At 31.4% G+C, this 16,802-nt stretch overlaps 1 protein-coding gene across 1 annotated transcript; it reads left to right on the forward strand.

The window, feature by feature from the left end:
• Positions 1 to 376: 376 nt before the first annotated feature.
• Positions 377 to 7,073, forward strand: LOC139849839 (squamosa promoter-binding-like protein 3). Its single transcript, XM_071839458.1, has 2 exons — positions 377 to 675; positions 6,926 to 7,073. The coding sequence occupies exons 1-2, from the start codon at positions 377 to 379 to the stop codon at positions 7,071 to 7,073; spliced, it is 447 nt and encodes a 148-aa protein (XP_071695559.1).
• The last annotated feature ends 9,729 nt before the right edge of the window (positions 7,074 to 16,802 follow it).

A 16,802-nucleotide genomic window follows, 5' to 3' on the forward strand; every position in this document is an offset into this window, starting at 1 on the left:
TGAGAAATGGATACGGATTTTGTTGTTTCGCGTTAATAGTCTTTTCATCTTACACAAACACATGAATACAAACAAACACACAAAGGAAATTGAGGTACAATCGTGTGCTCATTCCACCATCACATATGTCCTTGCATTTATTCACCCTAACATGATATTATGTAACAACTTAAAATCAAATTTATCAGAAATAAATATTGAACCTTTTCATATAAGCTACTATTGAACAACTAGATTTGAATGGTTTAGTTACATTTACCTGGTATTAACAAGATAAAACAATTTAATAGTTTGTACTTGCTTGTTTCATATAGTACACTAGGCATCTTCATATAAGTCGGGTACATTGCAATAATATGTAGTCACTCAAAATCAAATGGAAACCAAAAATAACAAAGATTCTAATTTCAAACAAAACTTGGAGATGAACAAGAGCTTGATGATCAATCATGATCACCATGACGATAATTTTTCCAAGAAGATCAAGAAAGGAGGTCATGGTGGTGGTGGTGGATCGATTAGCGGCGCAAGGTGTTGTCAGGCTGACAAGTGTACGGTTGATCTCACCGAAGCAAAGCAGTATCACCGTAGGCATAAAGTGTGTGAGCTCCATGCAAAGGCTCAAGCTGTTCTTGTGGCCGGAACACATCAAAGGTTTTGTCAACAATGTAGCCGGTTAGTGCCCTTTTCGTTGTACTATCTCGATTCTGATGCATTTTCATTTCGTAACATATATAAATACATAATTTTGGCTGCCATCTATAACAAAATAACACATTTTTCATTAGGAAAAAAGAAATAGTAGATATAGATAATTAAATAATATAAATAGGATGAAAACAAACACAAACACTAATACTCGATCGGCTATTAAACATGAAACAGGGTATAGGCACACAAGAAAAATGACACCTTGAAACATGTATCATTTGAGATTATTATGAGTGTTAACTGAACTTACTACAAATAATTACCGAGTACGAGTATTATTTACGGAGTATTATTTATATATATTAATGAAAACTACGAAGTATACCAATCTAAGTATACTGCAATAACTATTAAATTATAAGAATTTTTAAATGTAACTATAAATCACATGTAATTGTTGAAGTATATATTTCTAGAGTTGATATTTTCACTTTAATTTTTAGTCAATCTACTACATTTATGCATTAACCAGTTGTACTGTACAACTGATTACTACATAAAACTATGGTACTTATCAAAAATCAAAGTAGATTTATCATTAGCTATTAGCTATATATTAATGTTAAAAGCAAATTACTTTGAAAAAATTGTTATTACCTACCTTTAAAGGGTGGTGATTGGATGACAAACTTATGTGATCTTATTTTTTTCATAAGCTTAGACTAGTATCATTATTTGAGTGACAAAATTTATGAATCATATGAAAAATAAGTTCTAAAAAAAATAAGCTAGTTCATCTAACTTATAAAATAAGCACATCACCTTTGAAATGAAAATTTACATAACTAGGTTAGTATATACTATTTTATCATATATTTTACAGTTAGTTTTAGTCTATTTACAATTATTAGCGCTAGCTATATTGTCAAACACTTGTAAAAAATAATAAGTTACAACTTCAAAAACAAACTCTAGTTATAATCTTAAGCTTCAATTACTTTCATCAAACACACTCAAAATTAATTAGTTTTATATTTTATGTTCATATGTGTACATCTATTTGTAATATTTTTTTTATGGCTAAAATAACGATAAGATTAAACATAGTTTTTTCAACAATAGATGAAAAAAGTGAACAAATATACAATTGAGACAAAAGCGTTGCAAGGCTCGGAAGCAAAAAACGATCTATATCCCTAACCAAAGAGTAAAAACTAACTAAACCGAACTCTGAGTGTAACACCGGCCTTTTTTTTTTAAATACACAGCGGAAGACTTTAATAACAAATACGATATAAGCCACGTCTTTACATTAATCCGTGTAATTACGTTTAAGCTTACACAACGGTGTTACGTTATTACAAAACATTATTTATACAAAAGTCCACATCAGAGTTGGGTTGTCAAACATGTCTTCTGCAACAGCACCCATCCCGACTAGCAGTACCTAAACCTGCAAGGGGAGAATATGTGGGGGATTAGCGCACCGCTAAGTGAATGAAATCTATCTAACAGATATAGCTTAAGCCACACACAAGCTATCTACTAACAACAATACCTGCTAACTACCAGCTAGCATACAATAAGACAATACGAGGATCGGCGGCTTGTACGAGCACACGACTCCCAGCTGATCGGGCCTGAGTCTACCGATAGTCCCTGCTACTCAATTCACAGTATAGTTATCCAGATGCAGGGGATGCATCGTTCACATTATACTCCACAATCAGTAGCCTATGGACCCAACCTCCCCTAGGCACGGTTGACCTCATACGGACTCTAACCTCTCCTAGGCACGGTCTCGAGTCCCCAGTCTCCCTAAGCTCGACTAGTGCCATTCACACAGTGTACACATAATTCACATACAACATCAGGCAAACAATAATATTCTATCATGGCAATTCCTACACTATGCATGGTAAAAGAGTCAACCACAGTAGCATTATATGCTACTTAAACTCTATCCGGAGATAGACCCACTCACCAATTACCAGCAACTGCTCAGTTATTATTTCTGAGCTTCCTCCTTGTCCTTATCTCCTGAGAACAGCAAAAACCAAGTTAGAATAGTGTTCCCATCAAGATTAGACACACTGACAGCGAATTATAGCAAATTAGTAAAAATTTGCGTCCGCTAATATTTTATGCATTTTCAAAATTTACATCCTGAACACCAAAATACAAACGGGCAGCATAACGGCTAGAATTCAACACTTAGTAAAAATTTCACTGTCTAAGACCATCGGTCGATGGTCCCATCCATCGGCCGATCGTCAACACACCATCGGTCGATGGTCTCCCCCAATCGGTCGATCGTCAAAATTACATCCGCTGGTCAGAAATCATACACCATCGGTCGATGGTCTCGTCCATCGGCCGATCGTCCTCACCATCGGTCGATGGTCAACGACCATCGGCCGAAGGTAGTTCATCAGCTGCAACAGCAGCAAAGTGATGGGTTTCAACCCAAAATCACCAAATCTCGACTTTGGACACGTTTTTGACCTCAAAACTGAACACAACTCGTACACTTGACATTTAAAAACATAAACCCACAACTTTTATGCACAAACAACAACAAATTGAACCAATTTGACACAAAATCCCATTTTAACAAAAACTAACTTAAAAACCCATTTAATCACAGATTTGATCATGAAATCTTACAAACTTTACCTTGTTAGAATCACAATGACACAAGGAACGATTTGACACCAAAATCAAGCTTTAATTCGAGATCAAATGATTTAGGGTTGTTTAAGATGATGAATATGAGGTTAGGTGAGAGTGAGAGTGGGAGGAAGGTTCAGGAACAAAATGAGGGGAATTAGCTGCCTTTACACTTATTTTGGGGTTAAAAACCCATACCCCACAACACACGGGTATTTACCAGTTATCTGATATCTTTCGCACAAGATTAGGTAACCCAAACGAGGTCCAATTAAAATAAACAAACCTGTTCTGGGACCCTTGTCACAAACTGGTTACAACACAATTAAAATAAAACACTAATAAAATAATTGAAATAAAAGCACTTAAGACTAAGCACAAACCCTAAGGGTAAAATAGGCAACTTACAACTAGCCCGGGTTTCAGTCTGTTACACTGAGCAAGCGAAACCCTAAAACAAATATTAACAAATACAAGAACCAACAAAAGTCTAACTTATAATTGTTAATAATATGAACATTAAGAATACATTTTTTATGTAGTCTATTTTTTTTATTACATGTATGTATAAAAATCATTCTAAGTATAAAAAATTCGCAATCATGTACTTTTGAATTAACAGAATTTCAATTTCAATAAATGAAGTGCTCCATCATTTCAACCAATTCTGCTTCAAAAAATTGTAAAATCTCGGTTTTTCTTACAATAACAAACTACAGATCATATCTCCAAACCTGGTACCGAGTAAAAAAAAAAAAAAAAAAAAAAACATACTACAATCGCCAATACCAATCATTATCATCATTATTGATTATTATTATTACGGAGTATCTATTAACTATCTGTTTGAAATAAGAAAAAAAAAATTATGCCATGACATTTATGCGATCGATTCACAACTTAATTTTTTACCGCAGTGCACAGAATTTTACTAGCTAGTTTATATTAATACTCGTATGTATCTGACATATTTACGTTTCCACTTAATGAAACCAACGATATCATATATTTATCTTCTACATACTAAAAGAAGAGGAAAATATGGTCGTATTTGTCCCCCCAAAAAGCCCAAACGACAACAAAACCAAATACATCAAATCTTCATTTACAACGCCTATTTCAGGGTTCAATACATAAACTCTTACTATTATCAGGGGTACAATACGTAAATTCAATTTATTTTTAAAAAACTAAAACCAAACCTCACCAAAAACTTTACCGGCCCTTATCTTCCCTCCCACCGCGATTTATTTTCCATCACCAACACCATTGAACTCGAAATAATTTTACGAACAAAACGCAACTAACTACGCTGAAAACGGAGATTTTTTAAAAATCGCTAATACACCTACATCTAAACTGGGGCTTAACAGACGGGTCTTTCTTCCTTATTTAAATACATAAATCTACGTTAAATGTGAGTATGAAACTCGAAAGGCCCCGCTGCAACGCGCGGGCCGATCCGGATCTCGTTTTTATTATTAGGGTAAATGCAAAGGCGATTTTAATAAGAGACCCGTGGGGTTACGGGACACCGCTAGTTTGAAAATTTTTTGTGGAAATACTCTGTAAATTGTATATGACACCATTAAATTTAAATGTATGACATATATTTTTCAAATATATAGTATTTCTTTTAAATTATATAGAACACCACTAAATTATATACTCAGACCTCATATATTTTCCGAATTTATAATTTTTTTTAAAAGTAAATTATCACTAAAATATCAATCGAATATAATTGGTACTGAAATTTTTTTTGAGACCCCATTGAGTTATAATCCTAGAATCGGCACTGAGTAAATGCTAAGTGGAATTATATTACAGAAGTTTTGGACCATATACCGTCAATATAACAAATACGGAATATAACAAATACGGAGTATAAAGTATACTCCTTAAAATACAAAGATAACAAAACAGTACAAATATAAATTACTGGCACACTATTTACCTACCCACCATTTTTTTTTTTTTACATGAGAGCATCATTGCTTAATGGTACAGTACTCACTTGCACACTGAAACGTACTAGTAATAGACAAATGCATACTATAACATGTGCATGTACAACATCATCTTGTATTTATGTATGCCAGTGTGCATTAAATTGTTATACCGGCCATACGATGCACGGTACTTCATAAGTAATCATATAAGGTTTTCCTTCAAGAATAAGTGTAGAAGAATATTTTTACTCAGATGTACCAAGTTTAATAAGTTTGAACATTAGACCACTTATAAGAATTAGTAGGTACTCAATCACTAGACTATCTTGAAATAGTTATATACACCTCTAATGTTATACAGAAAAATAATTAATAAAATCAATTAATGTGGCATGTATATTTCTTTAATTTGATCAAAACAAGGTAGAAAGCCACCGCATGTTGCGGCTATCATTCAGTATGTACGAAATTAATTGCCATAAATAAAATTCAATTAATTGTCGGATAGAAAACAACAACAACAAAATAACTCAATCCCACAAAAATGAAGTATGAGGAAGGTAAGATGTAGACAATTTTTCCCATATCCTAGAATAAATACAAATCATTGCTCCACCATAATAAAAACACCTCAAGAGTAGAGAAACTCATCCATCTCAATGTTCTATGGACAGAGATTGCTTCCGAATGAACCTCCGGCCAATAAGTAGGTTAAAGAAAACAAAAGGAAATAAAAAAAGAAAATGTGAGATTCTATAAAAATGGTAGAATCAAATTTTCATATGTTTTAAAACTTGCATGAAGTTAAATTTAGACTCTAAACGACAATTAAGTCGCCAATAAATCGACGTTTGCTGTTAACTAGTTTAATAGAGTCATTTGTCGAATAGAAAAATAAATAATACATAGTTAAAATGCAAAACGATGGTAAAAAATTATTTTATAAATGATAGTAGTTATAAATGGTGTGACATAATCATTATATGATCGATAATATTTTCACATAAACGTCACTATTTTTAAATTGTTAATTTGTATACAATGTATAAAAAATATGGCATATTCAACTATTATATATTTTGCATTAATAAAATGTGATAGTACATTTGTATATATGTTTGAACATAAAAAACAATTTCGTTGTCAAATATTCTTTTTTGATCTGTACGGACTAGTAATTTAATCGTCCCATACCTAACAATTCTGTTGTATAATATAAAATTTTAAGCGTCAATTGATTGGGATAAACGAAATACATATTAATTGTGCATAGCCGAAAACCTTGCTAATAAAAAATTATTTGTTAACAAAAAATAAATGTGAAGTTATTAAAAAATAAAATAAAATGTAGAATCAATCCAAAAAGAAAGAAAAAGTAAACATAAAACAAAATAAATAAGAAGTTGTTTTTATTTACTAATAAAAACGATGAACCTATTAAGATGTAGATTAAACGTCAAATCATATATTATATTATTATTTTTTTAAAAGACACCACAAAGCTTCACATTCATATGGTGGTTTAAGGGCACTTTCGTATTTTTTCTACATATGATTGGCTACTTACAAAAAGACAAAAAGAAGTGATGATCTTCTTAAGGACTAACGAACCATGATCATAATCATACTTTAATTTTAAGAATATGTTACAGGTTTCACGAGCTTTCGGAGTTTGATGATGCTAAGAGAAGTTGTAGGAGGCGTCTCGCAGGACACAATGAGAGACGTAGGAAGAGCTCAATTGAGTTTAAAGGTACTGGAAAAGAGCTTATTGTGTCTGCGGACGTGGATGATACATAAAAGTTTCAAGATAATTGTGAACGAGAAGATAATTTAATTATAAGCGTTTAATTAGTTTGCGAATTAGATGTAGGTAGTATGAAGTGTATGGTAGGTAGCTCTAACAAAAATTGATCGATTTGCAGTCAAGCTTATGTATCAAGTTTGTTGTTTAGGATGTTTGAAATGTTTGGTTGTAATGATAAAACCGGCTTTGTGTGTTTAATATGTAACTATTAGTATGTACATGGACGAAATCTATGCACAAGTACTAAATCAGCATTTTGGTAAAAATCACATGGACTGTTTTAGCAATTTTGTTCCCTAAAAATTAGCCTAATATTAGATACATAAGGTCATTTGTTAATTATCAATTAAAAAATTAAAAATAAAAACATAATCAACTTCCCTTAATTAAGATTTATCGATGACTTTATTACTCCATAAGTATTGTGGAACTTATTGTTATAGACAGTGGCGGTACCAGGATTTTTTTTCACTGGGGGTAAAAAAAACTTAAAACCGTAGCAATTTTTTTGGGCAAAATATGAAGGTTTTGAGACAAAAAATGGAGGTTTTTGGGCAAATTATGGAGGTTTTGGGACAAAATTTGAAGGTTTGTGGGCAAAATTTGAAGGTTTTTGGGTAAAATTTGGAGATTTTTGGGCAAAATTTGAAGGTTTTGGGGCAAAATATTTAAGTTTTGGGGCAAAAAAAAAATCCACCAGGGGCAAAGTCGAAAAATCCAAAATTTTTACACTGAAAATTGCAAATACACTGGAGGCGACTGCCCCCGCTTGTCCCTTTATAAAATCGCCCCTGGTTATAGAGGAAAAAAGTTTCGTATATAAAGGTTCTACTTTTATTTATTAAACATAGCGCATAAAATTGACAGGATCATCATAGTTAAAATACGATACTCTCACATTAGTTTTACAATATGAGTTTTGTTAATATGTGATCCTATAACATGCATTAAGCTGTATTTAAAGCTTTCGTAATTTTTAAGAACTTATAATTATACTATAGTCTTTTATTTGCCTTCCTATAATATAAGTTATTTGTATTATCATTATTATTATTACTACTCCGTATTATTATTATGATAATATAAAAAAAATAATTAAACCATAGCGGCATAGCCTTAAAGTTATCCTTAAAATTTTAGAGACATTCAACTTTTACTTCACCTTACTACTTATATGTATAATTTACGGTGTTTGAATTATTAAATACAACTCTAAAGACTTTTTTTAAAAGCAAGTATTGTATTGAACAAAACGACTCATTGGCTTCAGCGGTTATATATATATCTGTGCATATATAGCTTGTGTTTTAATATAATTCTGCCTTTTGTAAAAAAAAAATGGCTAAAAGAACTATACAATGAATTAATAGCCCGAATTAATTATCCATTTGCTCCATTCCCACTCTAAATCGTATGGTTGAAGGGATGTGACTTTTCTTATTGTTGGTGTGGTTTGTTGGATTGTTTTGTTTTTGTTAGGTTAGTTTTGTCCGTGTTGTTTCGCTTGTTGTAAGGCTGTTGATGCCATTTGTTTGTAATTTGAGTCTTCATCTTTTTGATGAATTTTTCTCAAGTTTTATAAAGTTTTAGTTTTTCTGAAAGAAAAAAAAAACAATACGTTAAAAAAATCCTTACAATATTACTGTGTACGAAACCTAATTATAATTGACGAAATACTCATATTTTGACGGATTTTAATCAAATCATCATTGTTATAATTCAGTAGGCTTATAACTACCTTTAGTGGTTTGTTTCTTGATGTTATAATTCAGTAGGCTTATAACTACCTTTAGTGGTTTGATTCTTGATTAAGATTACTAATAATGAAGTGTAAGAACAAAGATGATAATGGAGAGAAAGAAAGAAACACTTTGTAAGTGTGAGAAAATGGTGCAAGTTTAATGCTTGCATTCATGGCTATTTATAGCAAAAATATCACAAGTTTAGGTAATACAATAATATTACTTTTGTGTATCAATAATTGACTATCCATTTATATATATATTTATATATTATAACACTCCCCCTTGGATAGCAATTTTGTTTGTTGAAGATCAACTGTAAGTTACTGCCTCGTTAAAAACCTTGCTAAAGAAAACCCAGTGGGAAAAAAACTTTAACTAAGGGAAAAAGAGTGCAGCATGGAGTTGACTCCCCCTCAAGTAGACATCGCTTCAGTTGTTACATCTTTTGAACATGTCTCATGCCAATGTTATGAACGTGTGTTCTGAAAATAGCAGTTGGAAGTGCTTTCGTGAAAAGATCAGCAGAGTTTTTGCTGGATTGAACATATCTCATTTCAATCTCGTTGTCCTTAATGAGATTTTGAGTGTATGAGAAGAATCTAGGAGGTATGTGTTTGGTTCGGTCACTTTTGATATACCCTTCTTTCATCTGTGCTATGCAAGCTGCATTATCTTCATAGATAATTGTTGGACTTTTATCGCGTTCAAGTCCACGAGAATCAGTAATGATTTGTGTCATTGATCTCAACCAAAAACATTCCCGAGTAGCTTCATGTAATGCAATAACTTCGGCATGATTTGATGATGTAGCAACAAGTGTTTGTTTTTGAGAACGCCATGATATTGCAGTACCTCCATTTAGGAATACATATCCAGTTTGAGATTTAGCTTTATGTGGATCAGATAAATAACCTGCATCAGCATAACCAACCAAATCTTGTTTTGATTCGTTAGAATAAAATAATCCTAAATCAGTAGTTCCTCGAAGGTATCGAAATATGTGTTTGATCCCATTCCAGTGTCTTTTGGTAGGAGTAGAGCTGAACCTTGCCAACAAATTAACTGCAAAAGAAATGTCAGGTCTTGTACAATTTGTAAGATACATAAGAGCTCCAATTGCACTAAGATATGGTACTTCTGGTCCAAGAATATCTTCATGATCTTCACATGGACGAAATGGATCAGTTTCAACATTGAGTGATCTAACAACCATAGGAGTACTTAATGGTTTTGCCTTGTCCATATTGAAACGTTTCAGAATCTTTTCAGTATATGTTGTTTGATGTACAAGTAAACCATTAGGCATATGCTCAATTTGTAAACCAAGGCAATACTTGGTTTTTCCAAGATCTTTCATTTCAAATTCTTTCTTTAGAAGTTGAATGGCTTCATGGATCTCTTTATTTGTACCTATGATGTTAAGATCATCAACATAAACAGCTATGATCACATATCCGGATGTTGTTTTCTTAATGAAAACACAAGGGCAAGTAAGGTTATTTGTATACCCTTTGCTTATCAAGTAATCACTTAATCGGTTATACCACATACGTCCCGATTGTTTTAACCCATATAAAGATCTTTGTAATTTAATCGAATACATTTCTTTGGGTTTTGCATTTGATGCTTCTGGTACCTTAAATCCTTCAGGTATCTTCATATATATATCACTATCAAGTGATCCATATAGATAAGCAGTCACAACATCCATGAGATGCATTTCTAAATTTTTAGAAACTGCCAGGCTGATTAAGTATCTAAAAGTAATTGCATCCATAACAGGGGAATAAGTTTCTTCATAATCAATTCCCGGTCTTTGAGAAAAACCTTGAGCTACAAGTCTAGCTTTATACCTTGTAACTTCATTTTTCTCATTTCTTTTTCGGACAAAAATCCATCTGTATCCTACAGGTTTCACATCTTTAGGAGTGAGAATGATGGATCCGAAAACTTTTCTTTTATTGATTGATTCTAATTCAGCTCGTATTGCTTCTTTCCATTGAGCCCAATCATGTCTATTTTGACATTCAACCATAGATGTTGGTTCTGGATCATCATCATTATTCATGATGTCATATGCAACATTAAATGAAAATTTCTCATCAAGATTTTTCATTTCATTTCGGTTCCATAATATTTTTGAATGTGCATAATTGATTGCAATTTCTGTATTGACATCATCAATCTCCTCTGCAGTAGGAGTACTGATTTGTGGTTCTTCTTGAACACTTTCTTTTACCTTATTATCAGCTGATTTTCTTTTTCGAGGATTTTTATCTTTGGAACCAACTGGTCTCCCACGTTTCAGACGTGGCATAGATTCTTGAGTGACTACATTATCAGTTTTCTGATTTGGAATCTCAACTCGAGCTGGAGTATTAACTGCTGGTATATATGATTTAGTCACCCTTTTTGTATCTGTGAATGCATCAGGCAATTGATTTGCAAGTTCTTGTATATGCATTATCTTTTGAACTTCTATCTCGTATTTTTTTGTGCGAGGATCAAGATACTTTAATTGAGGTTCACACCATGAAACATCATTTTCTTTATTTTTTATTTCTCCCCCTAATCTAGGAAACAATGTTTCATTAAAATGACAATCAGCAAAACGTGCTGTAAAAACATCACCTGTCATAGGTTCAATATACCTTATGATTGAAGATGTTTCATATCCAACATATATTCCCAACCTCCTTTGAGGACCCATTTTTGTACGTTGTGGTGGCGCAATTGGAACATATACTGCACAACCAAATGTTCTAAGGTGAGAAATATTTGGCTCTTGACCAAAAACAAGTTGTAGGGGGGAATATTTATGACTTGCACTTGGTCTGATGTGAATCAATGCAGCAGCATGTAAAATTGCATGACCCCATATAGATACAGGGAGTTTTGTTCTCATTATCAATGGTCTGGCGATTAACTGTAAACGTTTAATCAGTGATTCGGCTAAACCATTTTGTGTATGCACATGAGCAACAGAATGTTCAACAACAATTCCTATAGACATGCAATAGTCATTAAATGCTTGAGATGTAAACTCACCAGCATTATCAAGTCTCACCTTTTTAATGATGTAATCAGGAAAATGTGCTCTCAATTTAATAATTTCGGCAAGAAATTTTGCAAATGCCACATTACGGCTTGATAACAGACAAACATGAGACCATCTACTAGATGCGTCTATTAGGACCATGAAATATCTAAATGGTCCACATGGTGGATGAATTGGTCCACAAATATCACCTTGAATTCTTTCAAGAAACATTGGTGATTCTTTCTCAACCTTAAGTGGTGAGGGTCTAGTTATCAATTTTCCAAGAGAGCAAGATATACATGGAACCATTGTATCATGAAGGATTTTTCTATCCTTCAGTGGATGTCCATATGTACATTCAATAATTCTTTTCATCATTGTTGATCCTGGATGGCCCAATCTGTTATGCCATAAATTAAATACACCAGGATCAATATACTTTTCTTTAATCACCATATGTGCTTCTGGTACATTTATATGTGTATAATGTAATCCAGAATTAAGTCTTGGCAGTTTTTCAATCACGTGATTCTTGTTAGTGATACTTAAATATTTCTCATTTTCTGCCGTTACTGACTGATAATCATATCCATTAAGGTATATGTCAGAAAAACTCAATAAATTTCTACTTGACTTAGGAGAGGGTGACGACCCGGAAATTTCCGACCAAAATTTAAACTTAATATTTATATGATTTCGACACGAGAAGTAAAGTCTATTTATTTGAATCTATAATTTTGAATTTTGTTATAATTCATCTAACATGTGACTATTACCGACGATTCACGAACACTTGTTTGCAAATAAATGTGTATATATAAATAAAAATATAAGTATATATGTATATATATATATAATATTCCGAATTAATAAAGTTTACTTTAATTAACTGGAATTTAAAATACAAAATAATATATAGAATAATTAAGTATTTATAAGAATGGATATATAAATTCCATATGTAAATAAAAAGTATTCAATTATATATATATATATATATATATATATATATATATATATATATATATATATATATATATATATATATATAATTATAAATACAATTATAATACAAATTTATATTTATATACACACAAAATATATATAAATATATACATATATACGTATCCATACTAATATATAAATAAATATTTAGATAAACACATATCTATATAAATATGTATTTTGTTGTAAATCTTCCAATCTGTAGCTAAATTGATTCTGTCCATAATCCCTGTACCAATCACGACTTTAAAACACACTAACATCCAAGAATTTGTTAACCATCGGTTTCATAGGAGATTTTTTTTGTATTTTCTGTCAATTTATATAGTCGACTAAAATTTCCATAAAATAATTCGTTTCTGTTAATAATTAATACCACACTACTTCACAAAATCACATACAAATCATAGAATCCATTTACAACTCCTAAAATCGAGCGAATTAATCATAAAAGAAGAGGAACAACAGATACAGCCCTGTTCGTGGGTAATTTTTCAAAAAGTTCAATTTTTATTAAACTTTAAAATCTGATAATGCAATTTCGTTTGAAATGCTTTATTAAAACTATCTGCAAACTTCTATTTTCTAATTTTTAGTATCGACGATGAATTCTTGAGTCAAAGTTGGATTTTAAAAAGTCAATGAAATTGTTCATCGCCAAATTCGAATTTAATTCGACGTTTTAGGATCAATTGAAAGTTCAGATAGTTTCTAGGAATCGTTTATAACTTCTTTCATGTTATAACTTTTAACTAAAACGAACTAAAAATCAAGATTTGAATTTGAGTTCATGAAAAGCTTTTACGAACTGTACAGCAATATATATACATATTTTTTTTAATTCTTATTCTATTTTTAAATAAATTGACCAACTACTTGTCCTTTTTGTTCGAATTAATGAATTTAAACTTAGTTAGTAAACAAATAATTTGATTACATGTTCTCTAGTCGATCCAGTCCAGGAAGAAGAAAGATAAATTGATTACGGGTTAAAAGGAAATAAATTGTGTTTAAAACTAGAAAACGGGCACACCCCAGATGGTTTGATGAGGGTGTCGGGTTTCGAGAGGTTCTGGGTTCGAATCTGTTCTGGTGCAATTCTTTTTAAAGAACCTTTAGAAGGTAGTTTTACATTTTTTTTTTCTTAAAAAAAAATTATTATTATTATTGTTAGTATGAATATTATAAATTACTATTTTTATTGATTATTATTGTTTTTATTAGTATTATTATCATTATTATTATTATTAAATATTATGAACATCATTTATTATTAGAAATATCAATTAATATTATAAGTATTATTATTATTATTATTTATCACTCATTATTATTATTTATGATTAGGTAAGTATAACTATTGTTAAAATTATTATTACTAATATTATCATTAGTATTATAAGTATGACTTAAAACATAAATTTTTTATTTTTTTTTATTTTTTTTACCATTTTAGTATTAGTATCTTTTTATAAATAATAGAATTGTTAATATTAACATAAGGATTATTAATTGTATTATCACGAGTATTATTATTATATAATTGCTAAAATCAGTAGCATAACTATCAATAACAGTACAATTAATATTTTACAATTATAATTATTAATATCATCATTATTATTAATAGAATCATTAACATTAATATCTCATTAGTAATATTAAGTATTATAATTACTATCATTTTTATCACTATTAATATATATATTTTTTTTACTATTATTAATATACAAATAATATCTATATATATTAAAAATATATTTAATACATATAACTTAACAAAAATTAATATTTTATATAACAAAATGAGTATGTGAAACACACACATATATATATATATATATATATATATATATATATATATATATATATAGATTATTAAAATAAAAAGGATATAACTAATAAATTTATATTGTTCGATTACAACCATGTATATTAATAAATACACAAATGATATAGGTTCGTGAATCCGAGGCCAACCTTACACTTGTTCAATGATGTTATATGTATTTTTACTACAAAATACAGTATGGTGATTTTCATTTGCTCCCTTTTTAATTGCTTTTGCAATATATATTTTTGGGCTGAGAATACATGCGCTGCTTTTATAAATGTTTACGAGATAGACACAAGTACTTAAAATATATTCCCTGTAGCTTGGTAACTACCATTTACATACGGTATTGTAAACGCGAATCCTGTTGATAGATCTATCGGGCCTGACAACCCCAACCGGACTGGACGACCAGTATTCAACGGTTGCACAGTACTTCGTTTCGGTGACTACACTTGGTACGGTGTAGTGAGATTTCATAATAAAGGGAATATGCGACGTGATTAAATGTTAAGTATGGTTACCAAGTGCTCAACCACTTAGAATGCTTTACATACACTTGCGAGTGTATTATGTTTATGATTATGAAATCTTGTAGTCTATTAATATATTGAAATGATTGTTATGATAAACTAATGAACTCACCAACCTTTTGGTTGACACTTTTAAGCATGTTTATTTTCAGGTACAAATTAAGTCTTCCGCTGTGCATTTTGCTCATTTTAAGGACATTACTTGGAGTCTATCATCGCAATGGGACCAAATGTTGATGACTTCGTCCAGGTGGATAAGGACGGGTCTTTACAGGTGGTATCAGAGCGGTGGTCTTAGCGAACCAGGTCTTGCATTAGTGTGTCTAACTGATAGTTGTTTAGATGCATTAGTGAGTCTGGACTTCGACCGTGTCTGCATGTCAAAAGTTTTGCTTATCATTTGTGTCAAAAATTACCTTCTTATCATTCTTAGGGAATCACTTGCTTATTATTCTTAGTCTAGGCACATTTTACTGCATCGACTGCATTAATAGTGTATAGACGAAGTTCATATCTTATCGTATCTGCTAATTTATATATTAGCGTATCTGTTATTGATACCTTTGCCTGACAGTTTCCGTAGATTCCTCCGTAACTTATGGGATTTTAGTATTACATGTGCATATGTAAATTATGTACTGCAGGGTACTAATCTACATCCTATAATCTATTTCTTATCGAAAATACTTCATCTGATCGTGCGAGATGAACCCCTCCACCAGTTCGAGTCCTTCAGATTTCGATAGCTATTCCAATAGTTATTCCGACAGCTATTTCGATATGGATTTCCACTCGAGCTCTGAAAGCAGTGTAACCGGAATGAATCACACAATTAGCCATCATCTATTCTGGATGAATTGGAGATGGGTTCGTAGTCGACTTAATCAATGGAGACGCGAAGAAGGCGATCCTTTCCACAAACCAAATTACCCTGTTGACGATGAACCTGAAGCACTTACAGGCGAACCTGTTCGTAACACCATTTTCACCCTCATTTCCTGAATATCTCGCCACGATTATATCATAACTCAGATTCTAAACCTTATTCATCCGCTCGTTCCGACCGACAATCATCCCGGAATAATAAAAGAAGTCAACGAACTTCGCGCTCGAGTAATCAATTTGGAGAACATGGTGCAAAACTTACCAGCTTCAGCAATGTCACCGGCGGCAACAGTACCATCAATAACAGCACTAGTACCATCAACAATCCATGCTTCAACATCCCATTCTGTATCTCGAGTATAATCATCGTTCTACGCATCGTTCTACATCATTTATCTTCGTTCGACATGGCGATTATCTAATCTCTAATGTTTTAGAGATTATATATTCTTGTTCTAACGGTAAATCAGATGAGTTAATATCATATTAACTCATTAAAATACATGATTACATCTGAGGAAAATATATATATGTAAGTATATTTCCATAAAGATTGTAATTAAAAATTCTTTTGTACAAACTGTTAATGGTGAAAATATTTTAACGGGTAGGTAATACCCTAAAAATATTTAGATTTCACATTAATAAGTTACACTGTACATTCTTCGAATCTGATTCAA

The sequence above is a fragment of the Rutidosis leptorrhynchoides genome, chromosome 5 (genome assembly GCF_046630445.1).
Source record: "Rutidosis leptorrhynchoides isolate AG116_Rl617_1_P2 chromosome 5, CSIRO_AGI_Rlap_v1, whole genome shotgun sequence".
NCBI classification, from domain to species: Eukaryota; Viridiplantae; Streptophyta; class Magnoliopsida; order Asterales; family Asteraceae; genus Rutidosis; species Rutidosis leptorrhynchoides.

Excerpts from the sequence above, each read along its gene's own strand:
- LOC139849839 (XM_071839458.1), top strand. The coding sequence starts at position 377 with ATGGAAACCAAAAATAACAAAGATTCTAATTTCAAACAAAACTTGGAG. Across the intron at positions 676-6,925 it reads TTTTGTCAACAATGTAGCCG|GTTTCACGAGCTTTCGGAGT; the intron begins GTTAGTGCCCTT and ends AATATGTTACAG.